Source organism: Phaethon aethereus, assembly GCF_964289735.1.
Source record: "Phaethon aethereus genome assembly, chromosome: 8".
Lineage (NCBI taxonomy): Eukaryota > Metazoa > Chordata > Aves > Phaethontiformes > Phaethontidae > Phaethon > Phaethon aethereus.
In genome coordinates this window covers 10,662,316-10,682,501 of record NC_138584.1, presented here as the reverse complement: position 1 = coordinate 10,682,501, position 20,186 = coordinate 10,662,316, and the positions used below count along the sequence as shown (strand labels likewise).

General features: G+C 45.5%; 1 protein-coding gene across 2 annotated transcripts; it reads right to left on the bottom strand.

Moving 5' to 3' along the window:
• Positions 1-4,026: 4,026 nt before the first annotated feature.
• On the bottom strand, positions 4,027-17,163 carry LHX9 (LIM homeobox 9; the record flags this gene model as incomplete). 2 transcript variants are annotated; one of them, XM_082002985.1, is made up of 5 exons in its annotated part: positions 16,970-17,163; positions 15,050-15,252; positions 13,868-14,223; positions 8,537-8,739; positions 4,027-4,083 (listed from the first exon to the last, which is right to left on the bottom strand). In XM_082002985.1, exons 1-5 carry the CDS (start codon positions 17,141-17,143, stop codon positions 4,027-4,029), a joined length of 993 nt encoding a protein of 330 aa, XP_081859111.1. In that variant the 5' UTR covers positions 17,144-17,163. The 2 variants fall into 2 exon arrangements, with proteins under 2 accessions (XP_081859111.1, XP_081859110.1); XM_082002984.1 differs by lacking the exon at positions 4,027-4,083 and adding an exon at positions 6,322-7,340.
• Positions 17,164-20,186: the final 3,023 nt, after the last annotated feature.

Genomic DNA, 20,186 nt, shown 5'->3' with positions numbered 1-20,186 from the left:
AATTATCCTCTATGAATTAAACAGAAATCATGAGCATATATGTTTATGTCTTAAGATATAGTAGTAATCAGTACTCTCAGCTTTTCTGATGTTGCACTTTAGTTTACTGATTTTAGGATATTGGCCAACATTTTGTTATTTTGCTAGATAATTATTCCTGAAAAATTCTTGTTACAGATTGTTCTCTATTGCCTCTCAGCTGTGGGATCAAGATGGACATGGCAACAGCAACCTACTTGATTACTCTCAGGTAAGACCAAATTCCTCAAGGAAAATGGTGAAATAAGGATTTGTAGGATGATAATAGAAAACTACCACATCTCTCCCAGTGACTGCTTAGACTTGCAGTTTGATAACCATTTCTTAGCTTGTTCTTTTCTTTATTATTTATTTGCTATATGCAGCAGTCTCACCTATTCCAAACACTGTGCATCTGTTCAGACTCAGAAATCTATATTGAGGTGTGTAACTGGGAAGTTACAAAAGGTTATGCAAAAGGGAAGCATCTCTAACATTTTTTTTCTGGCAGTAAAATAATTATTGACAGTATTTTTATCCTCTGTTAAAGTCCAATTTGAAAAGAGAACAAACTGGAAAATAACACTGATTTTTGTCAAGCTAGATCAGACCTTCAGTCTAGCCCTTTGCTGCTAGCGGTAACAAAATTACAGCAGAAATTTCAAAGGATGCTTGCTTTCAATTCTGTTTCCAAAAACAGAAGCACACTTGAGCGAGAAAAGAGTAGAGCTAAAAAGCTGTCATATCTAATATTAATCAAATTAGTTAAAATTAGAATTGAATGATAAAATCAATTTGTGGAGGGGAATACTCTTACAGCAGCATGCACGCTATGAATTCAATGACTGCAGTAGATTTGTTTTGCTAGATACTACATGAAAAGCTGGCAAAATAATCTGTACATTTAGATGTTTCAAGCACTACATTTTTTGTTCCAAAGCTATGAAAATTAAAAAACATACAAAAGTACAAATTCATGACATAAAAGCTACTCTAGAAGAATGTTTTATTGTGGAGGAGTATAGAAACAAAAATTACAACAATTACCTTTGCTAGAACATGTAAGCATGGGGAGTTGCTTCCTATAGGTTTGAATGACTTAAATAAATATGAAAGTACTGGTTATCTGAAGGCAAGACAAGGATACGTGTATAGGTATGTGTCGAGATAAGTCTGTGTCAAGTGAGAAGCGCAGAAGAATTGTTCAACATTGCAGAATAACTGAATAAAGTCTTCGACACTATAGTAGCTTCTGGAAATTCCAGTAGTATAATTTGTGTCCTGTATTTGGGTGAGGGAGGAAGAAATATTTTGAAGTCAATTTAATGCATGTGCCAGGTGCTTGGATTAGCAGCTCTGAAGAATGAAGTACAAAGCACAGAGCAGCATGGCTGTCCTATATATTCTGTCTCATTCTGAAGGTTATGCTTTCTTTAGAGACAAGAGAGTAATTTAACCTCCATGTTCATTCAGCTCCTGGCTCAAAGCCCACGGAGTCAGAGAGAGAATATTCACCAATTTCAGTGGGATGCAGTGTCAGCCTTCTGTCATTTGACCTGGTCCTGCAAGCCAGTTCTCTGCTGAGTAATTCTGAGTAAGATGTTTGAGGACTGCACGGTTTGACTTCTTTTTCAAGAACAGAGTGCAAAGAAATGCTGCATCTAGATGTGGATATGTATCCACTAGAAAGACCCCAAATGCATTTCTCACTTGCGACAATCCTGAAAACCTAAATTTGTCTTGCATTCTCTCAAATCTTGTCTGAAATTATTCCTTTCTTTTCTTTCTCATGCAATGCTGCCTTTGAACATGTTTACTCTCTTAATGCAAGAGACAGATCTTTATCTTTCAAAAAATTTGAATGGGCTAATGCAATGAGCCCGGTCAACCAGAGCACCATGTGCAGGACTATTTCCAAACAAAGAATAGTGTTGTTAAGAAAAATCAAACCTTAATGTTTCTAATCAGACAAGGAGAAATAAAATTGTCCTGTTTTTACTTTAATTGGTGATGATTTTGCCACTGAATTCAGTGGAGTTAGTATTTCACCAGGACTTTTAAATTAATTTATTTTTCTAATTTAAATCAGGTGAAAAAAGCAGCACACGGACAATAATTTAGACTAGAAATATGTCTGTAAGTATTAAATTGGGGGGGAAGAAATTCAGCTTATTTAAGAATGCAGTGTTTTACAAAAGAAAAATTATAGTACGTAGTTTTTTTCTTGGCCCTAAACACCACCAAGTTCTTTACTGATCTGAATAATTAATGTTTGTAATATTTTCCTATGGACAACAGGGGGAAACCACATTACGGCTGTGACACGAATAATTGCTTTCCTACATTTACTTACTTTCTGCAGTAATAAATGCGCATAAGGCTCAGTTTAAGAATTTCACAATATACTTAAATTTCTGATCAAGCTGATTTGAATTAAGTCCACCATGCTAACCTTTTTCAATAGAACTTTACAACATACTATAAAACTGTTGTTTAAACAATGCTCCCCATAATTGCCACCAATAAATGATACCTTTTTATTGCCATTAGAACACTCTTGGTTACCGGTTTCCAGAGATCACTGCAGTAATCTGTGCGTAACTTTGTTGTTATGTTGTTAAGAATTGTGCGGTTTTCTTTTTAGAATTCAGAAACTGGAAAAGCTTAAGAAAACATGCAAAATGCTGAGGATACACGTAAGTGAAATATTTAATGTCCATCATTCATAAAAGTTACATTGTTTACATAGGGTTCATTAGTATATAATAAAAATGTCATCTTAATGAAAGATTTTCTGGCAAGTCTTTTATATGTTAATTTGTTTAACATACGCTTTGGCTATACAGCTAAGTAGCAATATATTTTTAAAAATCTTTCTGCAAATAGTTGCTTAACAGTTACAAAACCTCATTATTAAGAATTGGTTGTTGTTACACTTGCTTGTTGGATTGTAAAAATCATCTGTGATTTGGACCGGAAATCTTAGGACCAACTTTTTGTAACATAATTGCTCATTGCATAGTGACCATGTAAACAGCTCGGGGATCCACAAACGATATCCTTCTACTCTAAAAGTCATTGAGGATTTTACATAATGTACTGCTTATGTTTTTCTTATATTGATGAAGAATTTGGGGATTGTTTTATTGTTGATGCTGATGGGAATTTTCTTTAAAACATGTCAGTTTTATACAAGAAGTTAAAAAATTAGAAAGTTAACACCAAAGGAAATAATTTTACACTGTGCAACAGTATTGCTACCTCATTGTTTGTGATTTTAGATATATATAACATATTGGAACTGCACTGTACTGCTTCTTTTCAAAAGAAAAGTTTAAATTAGTTGGAACAATTAGCTATGTGTTTACATAAAGTTAACTATGTTTGCATCAAATAAAATGTTTATTAATGAAAGCTATTATACAAGAAACATCAAAGAGAAATTCATCATACAGAAATGTACACTATATGTGACAGATGGAAAAGTGCATGCAGATTTGTCTCATTTGAAAAAAAAAAAAAGAATTCAGAAACAATAGTACTAAAGTTACTGGGTTTTGATTCTTATGACCTCGAATGAGTGAAAAGTCCTCTTTGAATTTACAAAAATCCATTTAACAGATATGACTAGTACACATTAGCAAGCAAGTGGAATGAATGCACTCAGATTTTATTGTACAAGTACTTGTGCTTGACAAATGTGATTTTTTTTAAAGAAAAGATTTCTTCGAATATGGGCTGGGTAGATTGCTGCCAGGTTGCTCTGGTTTTATACATAGTTTCTCTAAATTTGTTTTTAATACCACACAATTTGTTGAAGCCTTCAGTCCTGTTAATTAGACACCATAAAATAACATGTTTTGTTAACATTCAGGAAATGACATCAAGTCTTTTCTTTTTATTTTTTGGCTCAATAGATTTTTAAATGTATGATTATCATAACCTAATATTGTCTTTGTCTTCACTGCAGTGGATTTCCGATCAAACTTTTCCCCTTCTTTTAATACTTTAGGGAATTTTCAAACGTCGGGATGTTTGGCTGTAATGCCCCATGATTTGTTCTCCCTGAAAGAAATCATAGTGACAATTTATTAAACTACAGAGCAACCTGGCTTTTCAGGGTCTGCAATTCTATTTTGTGTTCAATATACCTAGCATTAAATCTTGATTCATTTCATCATATTATTTAGGTTATATTTGTCATGCAATTACTTTAGCTGCTAGTTTTCTGGCTTTTTTAGAAGTCTAAGACAGGGTTGCAATATCAAATCAATGGGGCATTACTTTGCATGTTCAAAAAAGGGGGTTAAAAAGCTAAAATCTAAATTGCACCAGCAGTAGCATATACATTGAATATGAAGAAATTGAAAACCTAAGAAGAAACCATATTTTAAAACATTTAAAAGGGTGTGTTTCCATGTTTAATACCAATTGTTCACAGGTACCGTAAAAGCAAAGAGACGCACTGGTACATGTAGACTTTAAATTAAAAAAATAATTTAAAAAAAAAAAAAAAAAACTGATGGGAAATAAAACTCCTTAGATTCAAAATGGTTTATTCACACAAATTTAATAGGATATATCACAATTGTTTGGTCCATAAATATTTAGGGGAAATAGTTTCTATACAATGCATTTATCAATAAACAAAGAAACATGGACAATTTTGCTAGACCACTTACTGTACTATAAACACGAAGCTCAATATATAAGATTATTGGATTTATCAACTATATCTGAAAGAGTGCACAACTGCTTTCTATGACATGTTTGTCCCCTCTAACAGGATACACCATAAAAAGAGTTTCAGAAATAAGAGGTAAAACAGTACAAAACTAGTGAGGTGTCAAAAGGGCTTAAAACAGTTAATTTAACAAACAACACATATATCCTGATTTTTCACAAACTTACTCCCAAGGTATATCATAAGGCACATAGTAGAACTGAGTTTTAATTAGTCTACTTAATAAAGTAGATCTCTAGTACCATATATTGTTCTGTCAAAGAACAAAATTTATAAGTATCAATATTTTTACCTGTAAAAGTGTATTAATAAAGATCTCAGCCTTACCAAGGTCGTTTGGTCTGGTTAGTGGTAAATGCCCATAAGGTAATAGAAATAGGAAAAGTCAAGATTTAATATCCGTAGAAGATGATAACCATACTTGCTAAATATATAATGGCAAACACACTTTTCTTCTATTACAGTGTTAACATCTCTTCCATCATCTTTTTTTTTAAAAATAAGCTACTTTTCTGTGCTAATTTTCTAAAAACCCTGAGCAAAAATTACAATAATGCACTTTAATGTGGGCAGTGAACTGTCAATATGTAACCACACATTTATACAGCCAAAAAGGACATCTTTAAAATATATTAAATAGCCACTTTGACCACCAAAAAAGAGATTTGATGGTGTCTAAAAAGTGGGGTATATGTGCAAAGTTATTCTTAACAATCCACTAAAAGCAAGACATAGATCTTGACTGGTTTTTGTTTGTTTTTGTTTCTGAGACTGTCCACAATCTAATTGGTGTTCAACTACAATAAAAGGATACAAATGAACATTCACCACTGCCCAGACCATTCAGACTTTTAGCTTAAATAAAAATAAAAAAAGAAAGATCACTATTGTAAACTAAGAAATGTATTCAGATCAGCATCCACAAGGCTTCTGAGTTTATCTGCTTTAAAATTATTCACTGCCAATTCCCATTTTTGTAAGAATTTTTGCTAAATTTTTTTCTTTTATACAAAATTTAAAAAGTTAGAGTATATGCTAGAGATATTAATGAACTACAGATTTTAAGTTCATGCGTTAAACAAAGCGTCTGATACAATCTCAAGAAACATCTAAAGTAAATTCAAAATAGTAACGGATAAATTGTACTGAAATATTTTCCTTAAACATCTTAATAAATTATATTTTGCTTATTTCCATTTTCCCTGAAAAAAGTATGATTTATCAAAAACTCATTTTATGAGTAGACTTGTATTCTTGGAAATTATTTTTGTGCTCACTAAAGTAGCTGGGCGACCTCCTGCTTGCTTTAACAGCATGGCATCAAGGCTGTGGAGCGAACCACACTTTTTTTTTTTAACTCCAAATAAGAGCTGCTTGACAGACAAAAATGAAAAACCCTCCCTATGCAGTATTTCAGATCAGTAGGACTCCTCACTTGAGTTGTTATTCTGCTGTTATTACTTTAGTAATATCCTTATAGGAGTGAGCTCATTCTGGAGGGTGTTTTCCGGATCTTGCCTCCTTAACGTACAGGACACAAATTTGGAGACCAACAACCTGATCCTGCCACCCTCATCCACATGCACTCTCATCACTGGGTCTCTCTCTCCAAGCCCTCCATCCAGGCACAGCTTTCAGTGGTCAAGGCGTCCCAGCTGGGTGAGGAACTGGCAGAGGAGCGTTTAGCTATCCCTGTGAGACTCTCCAGTGCTTGAGGAGGGTCAGGCTTGTGTTTAAAGCATTAGAAAAAAGCACTGGCACTTGCAGTCTGACTGTTTCAATTACTAGTTTAATTCATTTTGTATTTATTTTTCAACATTTAAAAAATAAATCATACAAAACTTTTAGATGCATTATAAAAATAAGGTGAAATTTGGGGTTCTTAAATGCTGTAAGTGAACATACAATCCTGAAGCAGCATTCTTTTTGCTATAATTAAATTGATTTTTTTCTGGTTATCAAGGAGGGAAAAGTATTTTTTTGTGTGTGGTAGTAATCATTTTTTTCAAGGTTCTGGAAATAAGTAACATACAATTTTAAGAGGCACTTATTAGAATGAGTCATAACCTTTTCAGTTATTTGATGAATTTAAAAAATTTGAGTACAATTTAACAACAATAAATGTTCATTTATTATAGCAACATATTACTTCAAACTCATTTGCCAAGTGGCTGCAGATGCTACACATCAAGCTGTTTATTTTCCCAAATATTTTGTGGGTTTGTTATCTTTTTTTTAAAAAAAGGCTTGAAAATAATAAAAATAATAATTATAATAATAATAAAGAAGAAGAGTAAGAATTAAAAAAAAAACCGAAATGTTAGAAAAGGTTCGTTAAGGTAGTTTGTGAGGGGCTCCCGGATTCGTGGCTGTCCAAGTTAGAGGTCACTGATGTCACTACAGTGATAGTGGGATTGGTCAGGTCTGTTAAAGTGGTCGCAGTGCCGGGTGGAGTGAGTGCGCCGCTGTCTGCTGAGGGCGGTGCCGGAAGTGAGGTGCCATCAGCTTTATCGACACCCCCATTCTCCTGCCGCAAAAGGTTCCTTCTGAATTTGGCTCTTGCGTTTTGAAACCAAACCTGCAAACCAATCCCAATTGATTTCTTTACCGATGCTTGTTTTGTTTTGCTTGTTTTTGTCTTTGTTCTTGCTTTTAAGTCATTTTTTGATGTTTGTTTTTGTGTGGCAAATCAACTAAGTCACTCTACAGCTTCACTTGCTACTGGTGGTACTGACTCTTTCACAGGTGGGACCCTGCATACAAGGCCCAGCGCTACGGGCACTCACTGGAATGTTGCAGCCCAATGTGCAGACCTCATAGAGCAGTCTTGAGAAAAATCCGCTCACTCACTCACACAAGGAAAGCAACTTTCTTGATGGCCATATAGTGTATCCTCACTTTGGGTAGGTCTCGGGTCAAGACACTTGATAAAGATTGAGGCAAAGGGTGAATGAGCAGATTTTTGCCAAGACTGAAAGTTTGTCTTGATCATTTTAAAAGACTGAAGAGGAAGGAGGGGTAGTTACACCATCCCTATCATACAGATTGTTGATATGGGTCACTTAGTCTTTCTGTTCTGTAAGATTCGCCAAAAATATTTTAGGTGGTATAACACAAACAAGGAATTGCCACTAATAGATTCTCCTTCTATCTTGATCGCTGCCCTTCTTTGTCACTCTCTAACTTCACTGAGCTAGCACGTACCATATAGGGACTTTTTAAAATATAATTTGCTAGGCTGTCCTTCACGGGGAAGTGACTTTTTACTATGTGGGCCCTTAATGATAACAGTTGTCTAACAGGCATTGGGAGAGGGAGCCAGCTGGTCCTGGAGGTTCATACTGGTCAAAGCTTGCTTCCTACATATAGAGGATCTGCTCACTGAGGGGCCATATTAACTACTTCAGGGGAACCCAAAGGCTTCACCCAGTGTGTATAAAATGAGTAGATTTGCTACCTCTGTCCTTACTAAGGTCACCAGAGAGAGACTACGGATCCCAGAATATCTACTGGGTTGGTAGACTCTGGAGACAGTTTCCTCATATTGAGGACGCAACTAATTACAAATCCCATTTTAGTATTTGGCTGCCTTGGGGTGGTAGGGCATACGTTGGGCACTCCTGCCATGTAATACCATACCCCTTTGCACACCCACTAGGGACACACCTAGCAAAAGTATTTCTACATAGATCGCTATTTTTACACGTAAGGGAAATGCTATTGACTGGCAGGGGTAGGGGAAAATTCTGTCAAGCCTGTGATGTGGCTTCTTACCTGCAGAACTCTCTTGGTCAGGCCTGTTTTCTGGGCAAGCTGCTTGAGGTCCTTGGCATCTGGGTTGTGGTTGATAGCAAAGTAGGACTTCATGGTACGAAGCTGGTGGTGTTTGAAGGAGGTGCGCATGCGCTTTGTCTTCTGGGACGGGGGATAAGGCTGCTGATCTCTGTCCAGGTGATCTGCCTCATTCTCATTACAACCTGTTCAATAAACAAAATGAAAGAAGGAGTTAGTGGCCATGCATCATGTGGGATAAATGAATCAAGGCAAAAATCCTGAGTTACGTACTGTTTGGAAGGAAGCAAGCAAGCAAAGAAGGAAGGAAAGGCTAAGATGGTGCAAGAATAAGTACAGATGTGGTAATTAAATGAGACAAAAAAGATCCAGAAGATGACCTTTGCCTATTCTTAAAACATGCTGTGTCCCCCAGGCCTGTACCTACTAAGGGTAGACTTAGAAAGTTCTCTCTCCTTTGGCATTTATTTTCAAACAAGTCTTTTCCCTGTGGTGATGGTTTTGCTTTGGGCATTCAAAGAGTCATTTGAAATCTCATTCAGATTTTGAAATCTCACTCATTGAAACACTCTTAGCTTGAGAGAAGAATACAGGTCAAGTACGCATTTTGAACATTCTTGAGCTTTTCCCCCAAATCACAAGCACTTATAAAAAGAGATGTACAGCAGGAAAGTTTGTTATGACAAGAAAGCATAAAATCTGGAGATTTTGCTGATAAAATAAATGCTTTTGGACTCTTCATGTCTAGAAAGCAGTTGCATCAAGGCTTGATTCAGTGGCTGAACCCCAATCAACAGTAGCTCTTAGTTGGTACTGATTTAGGATGTTTCTAGCTACTAGCTACCAGCTGGTAGCACAAAACTTTAATGGAGTTTCCCTGCTTTCCCTGGTTCAGGGGTATTCAAAGTGTCAATGAAAGATGAATTTGTTCCAGATTACACTTGAATCGGTGTGAATTGTGCACAGGAGTTGCAGCTGTTCGAGGACTGTGGCATCATTGCTTCATATTGGGGAAAGGAATGACAGTATTGGCAACAAAAAAGTCAGAGAGACATCTATATTTTCCTCTTTGGCTTAAAAAACAGTTGAGTTACCAATTTATAGGATCCTATTTTGTAAATATAGCTCAGTCACACAGGAGAATTAATGATGTCATCATAGCAGAGAATATTAATTAAAGAACTGTTAATTTAAAATGTTTCAGAATGACTGTAAATTAGACCAAGTTTCATTAGTTGCTCATTTGTATTTTTGAACTGCTTTCCAATAGTTATTGGATTATTTACTAGGCCTAGTTCATCCCTATTTCTCAAAAAAAAAAAAAAAAAAAAGAGAGAGAAGGAGAAAGAAGGAAAAGAAGGGAAAGCACACAATACAGAGAGACTGATGTTGACAGTGCTAAAAACAGAGGTAAAGCAACTTGAAACCAGGAGAAAATAAAAAGCTTCTTGAAGGTGTTTTCTCTTTTGAATTATAAGACAAGTCAACATGAACAGATGCTGGTAAGACAACACTTTGACAGAAAATCCGGTGAATATTTAATTATAGCTAGATCTGCTTCTAGTCTAGGTAAGAAGCATATCCGCACTTTCAGACAAAGTAAGCTGACACTTCTGAAAATACCAAGAGTTGAAAGTTACCTTAAAAACAATTTCAGACCAGATTTGGATTGTATTTACTACTTGTTTTCACAAGCAATCACACTGCCTTCAGTCAAACTACGTGGGCCGTAACTTACGAGCTGACATAAATCAGAGTAGCAGAACTCAGTCCTCAGATTTTGCTTCAGACAGTTGCAAGCTGTTTGTGTTGTTTTCCTTGGGTCGCCCAGGTTTACAGCAGCAACGCGAACTTCTTCGGGCTCTTCTGTCCTGCTTACTGCCTTTGTTTGTGATCTACTTTTTTTCTCTGCCATCTACTTTATTTTGGCTTTTATTTTCAAGACAAAATGGGGAGAGGGCTCCAAGCATCCTCAGACGAACCTAGGTTATATGATGATTAGCTCACTCTCTATTTTACGTAGGTGACACAGCGTTACGTGCTTTGGCTGCATCATAGGGCAGAGTTTTACACTATCGCCTGGAGAACTAAGGGGAAGCAAAAAAATCGGGCAAGACATTATTGCTCATTTCTTTGCAGCAGGATTGGGGGGCTTGTTTAATTTTGCTTTGGAAAGAGCAAGAACAGTTTGCTTTTTATTGCCAAGAATTCTTCAAGCGAAGTCTTCATAGTTTTTCACACACATACATATATATAATGAAATAAAGTAAACAGCTCTTTGAGCAACAGCTGTGTAAAATATTTTCCTAGGGAAATCTTCTTCACCATCTCATTTCTATATCCTGTGGGCTGTAAGTCAACACAGTTTCCCTCAAAATACACATTAATTCTATGATATAAGAGGTAATATAGAGAAAGCTTTGAATGTTTTAAGCACTTTTGAATAGTTTCTTCCATTTTTCACAGTAATTCCAGACAGCTTGCAACTATAAATGGCTTTTACCTCATAACATTTTGAGTTATTTATTGTTGTGTTTCCCCTTTACAACCCGAGGAGCTGCAGAACAGAAATTAAACTACTAAACAAACTAGGGAATAGAAAAGCCGTTGCAGGTCCGGCAGCAGGACCCGATTTCCCATTCTGGCCCTGCGCGCAGTTCCCCTGAAAGAAAACGCGCACACACCTGGGGCAGGTGCTGCCGGATCGCGCGTGGACGCTCACAGGCCCATGCCGACAGGCTTGTAAGCACAGGCTCCGCTCGGTGAAGTTGTTCGCTCGGCCGGAGTTTCGGTTTTAAAGGTCTCAGAGGGTTTTGAAAGCTCTCGAGAGGGGCCAGCCGCGGCGGCCCGGCGGCGCTCGGGTGTGCCGGGACGCCTAAACCCCGGCTCCCGCCGGGCGCCGGCGGAGGGCAGCGGGCGTTCGCCGGAGCCAAGGCTGACCCGCAGGCAGTGGTGCGGGGCGCAGGCCCCCGGGGCTCCCGGCCGGGCCGGAGGGGGCAATTGCGCCACTGCGCGCCTCGCCGCGCCGGCTCCGCTCAGGGCGCGGCGAAGGCAGAGCGCAGCGCCGCGAACGCGCGGGAGAAGTGGCCCGCCCGCGGGCTGCGGGGCCGTGCTCCAGGTCCCACCCGTGTCCCGCCTTTCCCTCTGGAGGCGGTGGGCACGTATCCGACGCTTAATATCCTGGGGACCGTTTGCCCTTTGTAAGTGATTACGTGCAAGAGCAGTTACTGAATCACAGGGCAGGGAACGAAACATGCGTGTAGGAAAGCGGCTGCCAATTACGTAGAATTTTTTTTTTTTAAAGAAAAGAAGCGATTTCATCTACTGCATCCCATTTCACGACTGTTCGAGATTCCTTTTCCTCCTCCCGGATCCGGAGAGCAGTGGGGCAATGGGCTGGAGTCATTTGCACCGGCTGCACAGTTTGGCTGCAAACTGTATTTTCTCAAGACCATGTGTCAGCCCTGGACATTGCTAGATAATACTTCAACAAACAAACAAAAAAATCACGGCCCTAACAGACCAGGTTTCTCAGCCATCTAGCCTGAGCGCAAAGCATCAGATTCGAGCGTTTGCTTTTGGGTTGGTTTTTTTTTCCTCTCCGTTGCCCGGAGGATTCTGTGAGATCTCAGTGCAGTGAGCTGTATTTTGGGGGCGAGCTGTATAACGGGTAGTGCTCTTTACTCCCATTTGGAATCAGTGGTACATCTTATATGCCCCAATGTTGTAAAGAAGGAGAGTTTTAAGACTAGCACACAAAAACTATGAGGGTGTTAGCAAATAACGTCTCTCTTGAGTCCTGACCTGAAGTTTTAAGGGCTGCTTTATCATATCCACAACTTCTCATCTTTCCCTCATCTCTGGTCCTAATTCTAACGATAAACCGTTCCTAGCAATATTTCCATGTAGGGCCCTGGGGACGGGGGCAGGCCGAGCAGCGGGCGTGGGGAAGCCCACCCCTGGGGGCCGGCCCCGAGCGAATCCTGCCTGCGCTACAGGTCCCCTTTTTTTCAGTGGCGCTCGGGACTGATTGGGAACCGCTCCGTAGCCAGGGATTCCAATGTCATCTCCAATTAACAAGGAACAATTAGCGCAGTGATTACCCTGGCTCCAGGGTCCACGCATCAGAGGAGATGAAGCGGCCTTGCGCAGCTGCGCAGCTCCCAGCCGGAGCCCGTGGCGCAGGCAGCCCCGGCGGAGGTGCCGGGGGGGGTGAATCTCGGTGGCGGCGAGGGAGCTGCGGGCCGGCGGCCGTGCACTTTCAGCGACCTGCGGCTGTTGGACGGGGAGGCCCTGACCTCGCTTCCCGGCGGGGCCCGTTCGCGGCGCTCCGCCGCTGCCCGGGCCGGAGCCAGACCCCCTGCTCCCGCCGGAGCGGCTCCCCCATTCACGGGGAAACGCCTTGCACCACTTTTGCTTCCCACACCCTTCTTTCCTCCTTACTGTCCATGAGGAGCTTAAGTTTCGCTAATTTTTTTTTTTTTTGGAGTCGGTAGTTTGTTAATTCGGATTTACCCTTACTACTTTCGTCTTCAGTCTAATGAAACGCCACTTAAGCTGCTTGATCATACCTGAAACTCTTTTACCTCTGGCCCCTAACGCTGTGTGTTTAGACAGGGTTTGGTACTTAAGTGACTGGAGTTAGGGAAGAAATTTAATACGGGGAAACACTTGCTCCTTTCCTGCCGTTTAGAGTGCAGAAACCGTTCTCCTTAATTACATTTGGTAGGGGTTAGTTACAGGGAACAGCATTTATTCGTTGCCCTCTTGTGCAATTTGGGTCGTTCATATGCCAGTAAAACAGAATTATTTAGCCTGAAGAATTAATGACTATAAATTGAATACCTATATCGAGTTATGTGCATGCTGCATTGGCACTGCAGAAGCCGTATACTATAACTTTTCTTCTATTTTTTTTTTCCTGATCCGTTTGGTTCGTTCTAATTTGAGGTCTAACGGGTGAAGTGCTTTTTGCTAATAAAATACAAGTAGTGATACCATTATCTCTGAGGTACCTATTGAGGAACAATGCTCTGGTTTTGGGGTTGGGAGTTTGTTTGTTTCCTTTTTTTGTCTTTACCCTGGGAAGTGGCTAAGTTTGGGTGTTTGACATTAATAGGCAAAGACAGCCTTTGAGGGGGGGCTGCTGTTAGCTTTCCTGCAAACGCTCCAGCCCTCAGAGGGCTGTTCGATTTCCCAATGACTGAGCAAGGTTTGGCCTGGCCGGGTTACTGCCGCGCTGCCTGGCTGGGGGGAAGCCCGAGAACGCTCTTCTCGGAGGAGCGGGAGGGAAGTTCTGCCTGCGTTTCCCACCTGAGTTGTAGCTGACGATGTCCACTCCCAGGGCAGGGCTCTTCCGTTTCCTGGGCCTCCCTTTCTGGACGGTGCCAGTGCCGTTGAAGTAAGGCAGGGCCAGCCCCCCGCTCTTGGCGGCCAGCTCGGTGTAGCTCAGCTGGGGGGGATATTCTCCTTGCAAAAGGGACTCGAAGTGGGCCCTGCAGTAAACCAGGTTGTCCTTCATGCCAAAGTGATCGCCTGTGGTCAGAGTCTTGTTGCAGGTGGTGCAGGTGAAGCAGCTCAGGTGATAAACCGACTCCCTGGCTCTCATGACCATTTCAGAGGCTGAGATCCCAAGGTGGCAGCGGGCACATCTCTGCACGGAGAACCTTCTGAATGAAACAGAAAAGCGGGCATCAGCCAGAAAGGCAGCGGCACACCTTGCCCCAGCGCCGCCCGCACCCCTCCCGACCCCGGGAGGCCGACAGCGAGCCGACCCGCCAGGGTCGCGCCCTCCCCGGCCCCGGGACGGGCCCTGGCCCTCGGTTGCTGCCGGTGCTCCGGCTTGCCGGGGACACCGCCCGGGAGCCAGCACTGGGCCCGCAGTTGGAAGTGGCAAGGGCATTGCACTGTCTGCCGAGCTGAGCCATTCGCTCAGGACTTTGGCAAAGCCTCCGCTGCCCCCGCGCACGCAGGGAGGCGGCCCAGGGGAAGCCATCCCCGCTCGCCTGGCGCTGGCGTAAGGCAGGAAGGGTGGCGGGGAGCTGAGGCCCAGGACCGCCGCCGCGCACGTGTGGCCAGTGCCCGCTCCGGGGGCCCGGCCGCCTCCGCGGGCCCCACCGCCGCTTGCCGCCCCTCCCGCAGCGCCAGCCCCGGCCCGCTCCCCGGCCCGCGGGAAAACCGGCAAGCTGCGGGCGGAGGGGAACGTCTGTCGGGCCTTACGCGGGTATTTACGGAGAGAAACCGCAGAGCAGGGGGAGACCCCAGGTCTTCTCCTCCGCCGGTTTGCGTGCCGTCACACACGCTCGGCCGGCGCGTCCCCTGCCGCTCCCTTCAGCTTTCAGACGTGCGAGACTTTCGAGAGGGGACACGTTAACAGGATTTTCGCTGACTGCGAAAAGCTACCTTTGAAAGCCCATGTTGGAGAAAATAGCGTTTCTGTTCATAACGCCTTGCGAGGGGACGTGCTTTTGAACCCATGGGGACTGATTGCTGTACCTGTAGTAATCCTCCTTGCAGTAAATACTGCCGTCCTTGGCAAAGCAGGTGAGTTCTGACTCCAAAGCCAGTTTACATTCACAGCATTTAAGACACCTGAGGTGCCATTGTTTGTCAACAGCCAGCAGGTAATATCTGTCTGAGATCTTCCCTCCACAACCAGCACACAAAGCAGGCTTCTCGGGGCTCATGGGGGGCATGTTCTGCAAAACAACCACACCACAAGGGGATGAGACAGGGAGGAAGAGGCAGGCAGGCAGCAGGCAGGCAGGCCGGGCTGGGGACGAGTCCTGCGGGGAGCCCGGGGCTTTGTGCGAAGAGAAGGGACCGAGCTGTCTGCTCCCGGGGGAGAACTGAGGGGCACCGGGACCATCCCCACAAGGAAAGTATTTATCGCGATTCAACTTTCATGTTTACCCCATTAAAACCTCTCCTAACGATCTAATGTCGTTTCAACACGTGAAGGCAACTGATTAGGCCTCAGTAAGAAAAGCAGAGCCCGTTCTTTTCTGAGGTCCCGAAGTTGAAGTCGGTAAACCTTGGCGTTTTAATCTTGAGGCGCTCCACAAGAACGACACTTTAAAGTACAAAAATACCTGTTTGCTGCACCAAAAGTTTATGGCAGAGGGTGCTGGTTTGCAGCGATTTCCCGGTAAATTTTCACCCGTGCTAAAACCAGACAAAGCCTCGTCTCTAAAGAAAACCGGGCCACTTAAACCACAAGTAAGATACAAAGGAAACAGGTGAATGGTGTAAAGAACAGTGGGCGCAGACGCTCGCCGCCCCGGCCAGGGACCCGGGCAGAAAGGTGGCCCAGGCTGGTTTCATTGAAAACTGGCATCTTCTCACCAGCAAACTTCTGCAAGTTCCCATTAATCTGCTCCCCACGAGGAGTGTCGCCCGGGACAAAGGCACACGGAGGGGCGGCGGAGACAAAAGCTCTGCCGTGAAACTTGGGGCAGCGATTGCTGATAAACTAGCGGGGAGGCGAAAAAACAACAAAACCCACGAACCTCTTGCTCTAAAGTCGCAACTGTTTTAAAGTGGCAACTCCGCATTCACTTTCCAATCTGGAGTTGTGTTCTTCGCGCCCCCCCCTCTTTTTTTTTGCAGCAATTGAAAAGGCGAGTTGAATTTACATTGCAAATCCTCATATAACAAAGCGGGGGTTTATTTAAGAGAAGGGGAAGGACCCTGTGGCTCAAAGCCTTAAAGCAGCGTTCAAGGCCGTTACTTTGTGTGCAGAGCCTTGCACGCCATCGGCGGAAGCCCTACAAGTTGGAGAAAGGGAGATCTCGCTTTGCACAGAACACAGCGTGACACTCGGGTTCTCCGCCAGCCGTTAGTACTTTTAGGAGGATTTTGGTGCTCGGACTAAGGAAAGAGGAGACGCTGCTGCTAAGCCAAGCAGTCGGTGGGCATAACGCTCAGGGAGCGCCGTGCCTCTTTGTATCGGTCCCACGCTTCAGACCAAAAATGGTTACGAGAAGTAAGCGGTCGCGGTTTGCGGTTTAATTTAGGAGGTGCCAGGAGTGCAAAAAAGTAAAGTACACCTCAGAGAGTGCCGCTGCAGCCCTGCTGAGTCGGGGCAGAGCGGCCGCAGCGAGCCCAGCAGGGCCAGAAGACTGCTTCGCTCTAAGGACTGAAAAACCGTCCGCGTGAGGATTTAAAATATTTTCCCCATTACTCTAGAAAGCACAGGCGCCGGCGTTGAGCAGACCAAGGGTAACAGCCTGACCAGCTCGGCACCCAGCGATACGGGGGGACTTACAGGAAGCCTCGGGAGGGTCTTGGCAGGCAAGGGGCAGGGAAGGGGCAGGGGCGAGTAGCGCCTTTCTCTCCCGCAGCGCCAAGCTCTGTCCCTCTGCGGGTCCATGCTTGCAGGGATTCCCTTTCAAAGAGTGCCAGTTCCGTTCTTACCGTTTCTCGGCCGTTCATCTGTCCGCCTTTGGCCAGGCGGGACTCGGTCTTGGATCGCCTCTCCATCTCCTCCATGATTCCTTGGATATGGCCTCCGGAGATCCCGTGGAAAAGCATGGCTGGGGGACGGAAAGGACAAGTATTTTCTTCTGCTCTGCACCCCACTATTTCCATATACAGACCCCAGAGTCTTTAGATCATCCAAAATGTTTACACCGAAGCGCACAGCGCAGGGAGGGAGGTTGCAATAGGAGCTTCTCTTTGCACAAGCACCGAGGGCGTCCTGAAGATGTGCAGAAAACAAACAAGGGGGAGAAAATGTGATAATAATTAATTTTAAAAATAAAATAATAAAAGCGAGCTAAAGGATCTGTTACTGTTCTGGAAAGGTGGGGCTCCTGGCTGGAGAGACTTGGACCTGGGGCAGCAGAATCGGTGGGGAAAGGATATAGTTTTGAATACAAAGAAAGCAAAAAGAAGTGCTATTTTCAGCAGTCCCTGGTTGCTTTAAAGTTCCCAGTGCCTGTAGGTTGGATTTGGGACTGCTGCTTTCCGGAGCTCTGTCCAATTTGTTAAGAGACTAAAGCCAGCCCATTTCTGATAATTTAGTAGGAGGAGTTCTCTCCCTTGAGCTGCCACTGATTTTTATTCAGACAACAAAGACCTGTCATACTCCCCTCAGCCCCTAGTGATGGCCAAGCAGTGACAAACGTTGCAGTCGGGGCTGGGCTGGGGTTCGTTACCTCCCCCAAAACACGGAGTCCCGGGAGCTGGCGGCTGGGCCCGCTCCCCCGCGGGAAGCTCCGTCCCGCGGCCGCCCGGGCTGGCACCGCCGCGGGAAGGTGGGGGGAGAAGCCCCGTCCTGTGGGGCAGCCCGGGCGGGACGGGGCGGCCAGGCCGTGCCCCGAGCCCGCCGGCCGCGGAGGGGGTTTGGGAGGCAGGGGGTCCCGGGGCTCTGAGCACTGACCGGGACTCTGCCCGCCCTGTGCCGCCGGGGAGCAGCAGCCCCGAGGGACCCTGCCCGTACCGGCAGTGGGACATCCGGTATCCTCCGTGGCCAGCCGGATGGGCCAGCCCCGGCCACCGACGGGGCGGGCGCGGAGCGGCCCGGTCCGGGGACGCCCCCGCGGGGCGCTCTGCCCTCGTCCGCTCCCCGGCTGCGGGCTGCAAGCGGTCATTGTGTGCAGGGACTGGGCGATGCATTCCTTCCCAGCTAATCTCTCTCTCTGCTCCCCCTCCTTTTCCCTTTTCCCTACTTACTTTTCACACCACTCTTCCCTGCCTTTCCCTGGAACAGCTGCCGGCTGTTTCCTGACACCTCGATCCCTACCGAGGGATCTTCCTGGCGGCAGCTCTGCGCTCCCTACTCCCCGGGGGACGCTCCGCACCGAACCCGGGCGCGGGTCGCGAAAGACGTTCCCCAGCCCCCACTTCCTTTTAAAAGCATCCCAGAGACATCCTCCGGGGCTCCTCCAGCCACCTCTTCCATGTAACCCAAGATTCAGGCAGCCAGTTTCCTCCCTTCTCTTTCCCCCTAAGTAGCTAAAATTAATGTTATTTGCAGATTTAATGTTGCTACATTCCTCCGACTGCCAGAATACAGCTCATAAAACAAAATTTCACACAAAGATGAAGTCAATCAAGTGAAATAAACTGGGATTTTTTTTTTTTTTCTCTGTTGGCACACTAGACCCTGGACAGCAGGGCTGCTATTTACTGTAAGTAATGTAATTAGCCCTTTTGGGTGGAAATCAATGTGTTGTATGTGTGTGTGTGTTTTAATAAGAGAGTAATAGCTATAAAACCGACGAGACTCAAAGGGGTAGGGGAATCTCCCTCAAAACGGGTGGGTCCCTCCACAAGCCGCAGTCTCCTGCGGAGCACTCCCGGTCTTGGGGAGGGGAGGGGGGCGAGAAAAAAGAAGAAAAAAAAAAAAAAAAGACGAAAAATCCGCGTGGGGGGAAGGAGGAGGGAGGGATAGGCTTTCCTTGGAGAAAACAAGTCAATTAGCGCAACGAGCCATCAGGCAAAAATAAACACGGCGGCTCAGTCCGGGTTACGGGGCCGCTTGCTCGGGCCCCCCCTTCCCCTCGTCCTCCCGCGGTGCCCCGGCTGGGCCGGCAGACAGGCGAGGTTACCGCCCTCTGCCCCACAGCCCACGCGGGACTGCGCGGCCGTGTCGAGCGCTGCCCTTGGGGGGAAGGAGGCGGCCGCGCCCCGGGAGCGGGGTTAGCCCCTCTGCTCGCCCCTCCGCGCCCACCAGTTGCCACAGGCGTGAGCCTGCCCCGCGTGGGTGACTGCAGGGGCTGCTGCCGACGGAGGTGAGCACGGCCAGGGTTTAGGTTGGGCTCGGTTTTGTTTAAATCCGGACGAAGCGTTTCTCTATTCCCGTCCGGATACTTTGTCAGAGGCAGCTCCCCCTGCCTCAGCTGCGTGTCGCGCCTGTTCTCCTGGTCTGCGCTTCCCACGGCGCCCGTGCTGCCGGAGGCACTCTCCGCGAGTGGGGTACCCCGAGCACGGGTACCCCCAGGCACAGACGCCCGCTGAAACCCGCCCGCCCGCTCTGCGCGGCCCAGGCCGCCCCTCGGCCCCCGCCCCGCGGGCGCCGCTGTCCCGCCGTGACCGTGGCCCTGGCGGGCTGAGGACGGTCAAACTCATCGCGCCCGCGGGGAGAGGAGGGGTTTGCGGGGAGCCCCCCGGGGCTGGGCCCAGCCTCCTCCGGGTGGCTCCGGTGGGGAGGCTGCGACCCCAAGAGCGGGCTGTGCCCCCCCCTCCCCGTCTGGCAGCTGCGCCCTCGGGCTGGCCCGCACCTTCCCTGCAGGTGCGGGGGCAAGGCGAGGTCCGAGGCAGGGACGCCCCAAACATTGGCCCTTAAATTGCCGTCCCTACCTTAGCTCGGCGGCGCCTTGGGAATAATTGGGCAGACTCACAACAAAACTCAGAAATTACTAAAGCTCCTCCGGTTGGGCACACTTAATTAATTAGAGGCTCCTTCCTTTCTGCTCCATCAGGTACAGTTAAGGATACGCTACTGCTGCTCCAGGAAAGGAGGCCAGGGTTTTCTGAGGCGTTTTCTGATTAACATCCTAACGTTGGCAGACCACTTCTTACCTAAAGGGACACTAAAAGTTTGTTGCTAACATCAAACGTGACTTCTCCGTTTCCAAGAGGCCTGTAGGAGATCAAGGTAAATCTATCTCAGCGTGGCTCAGGTATC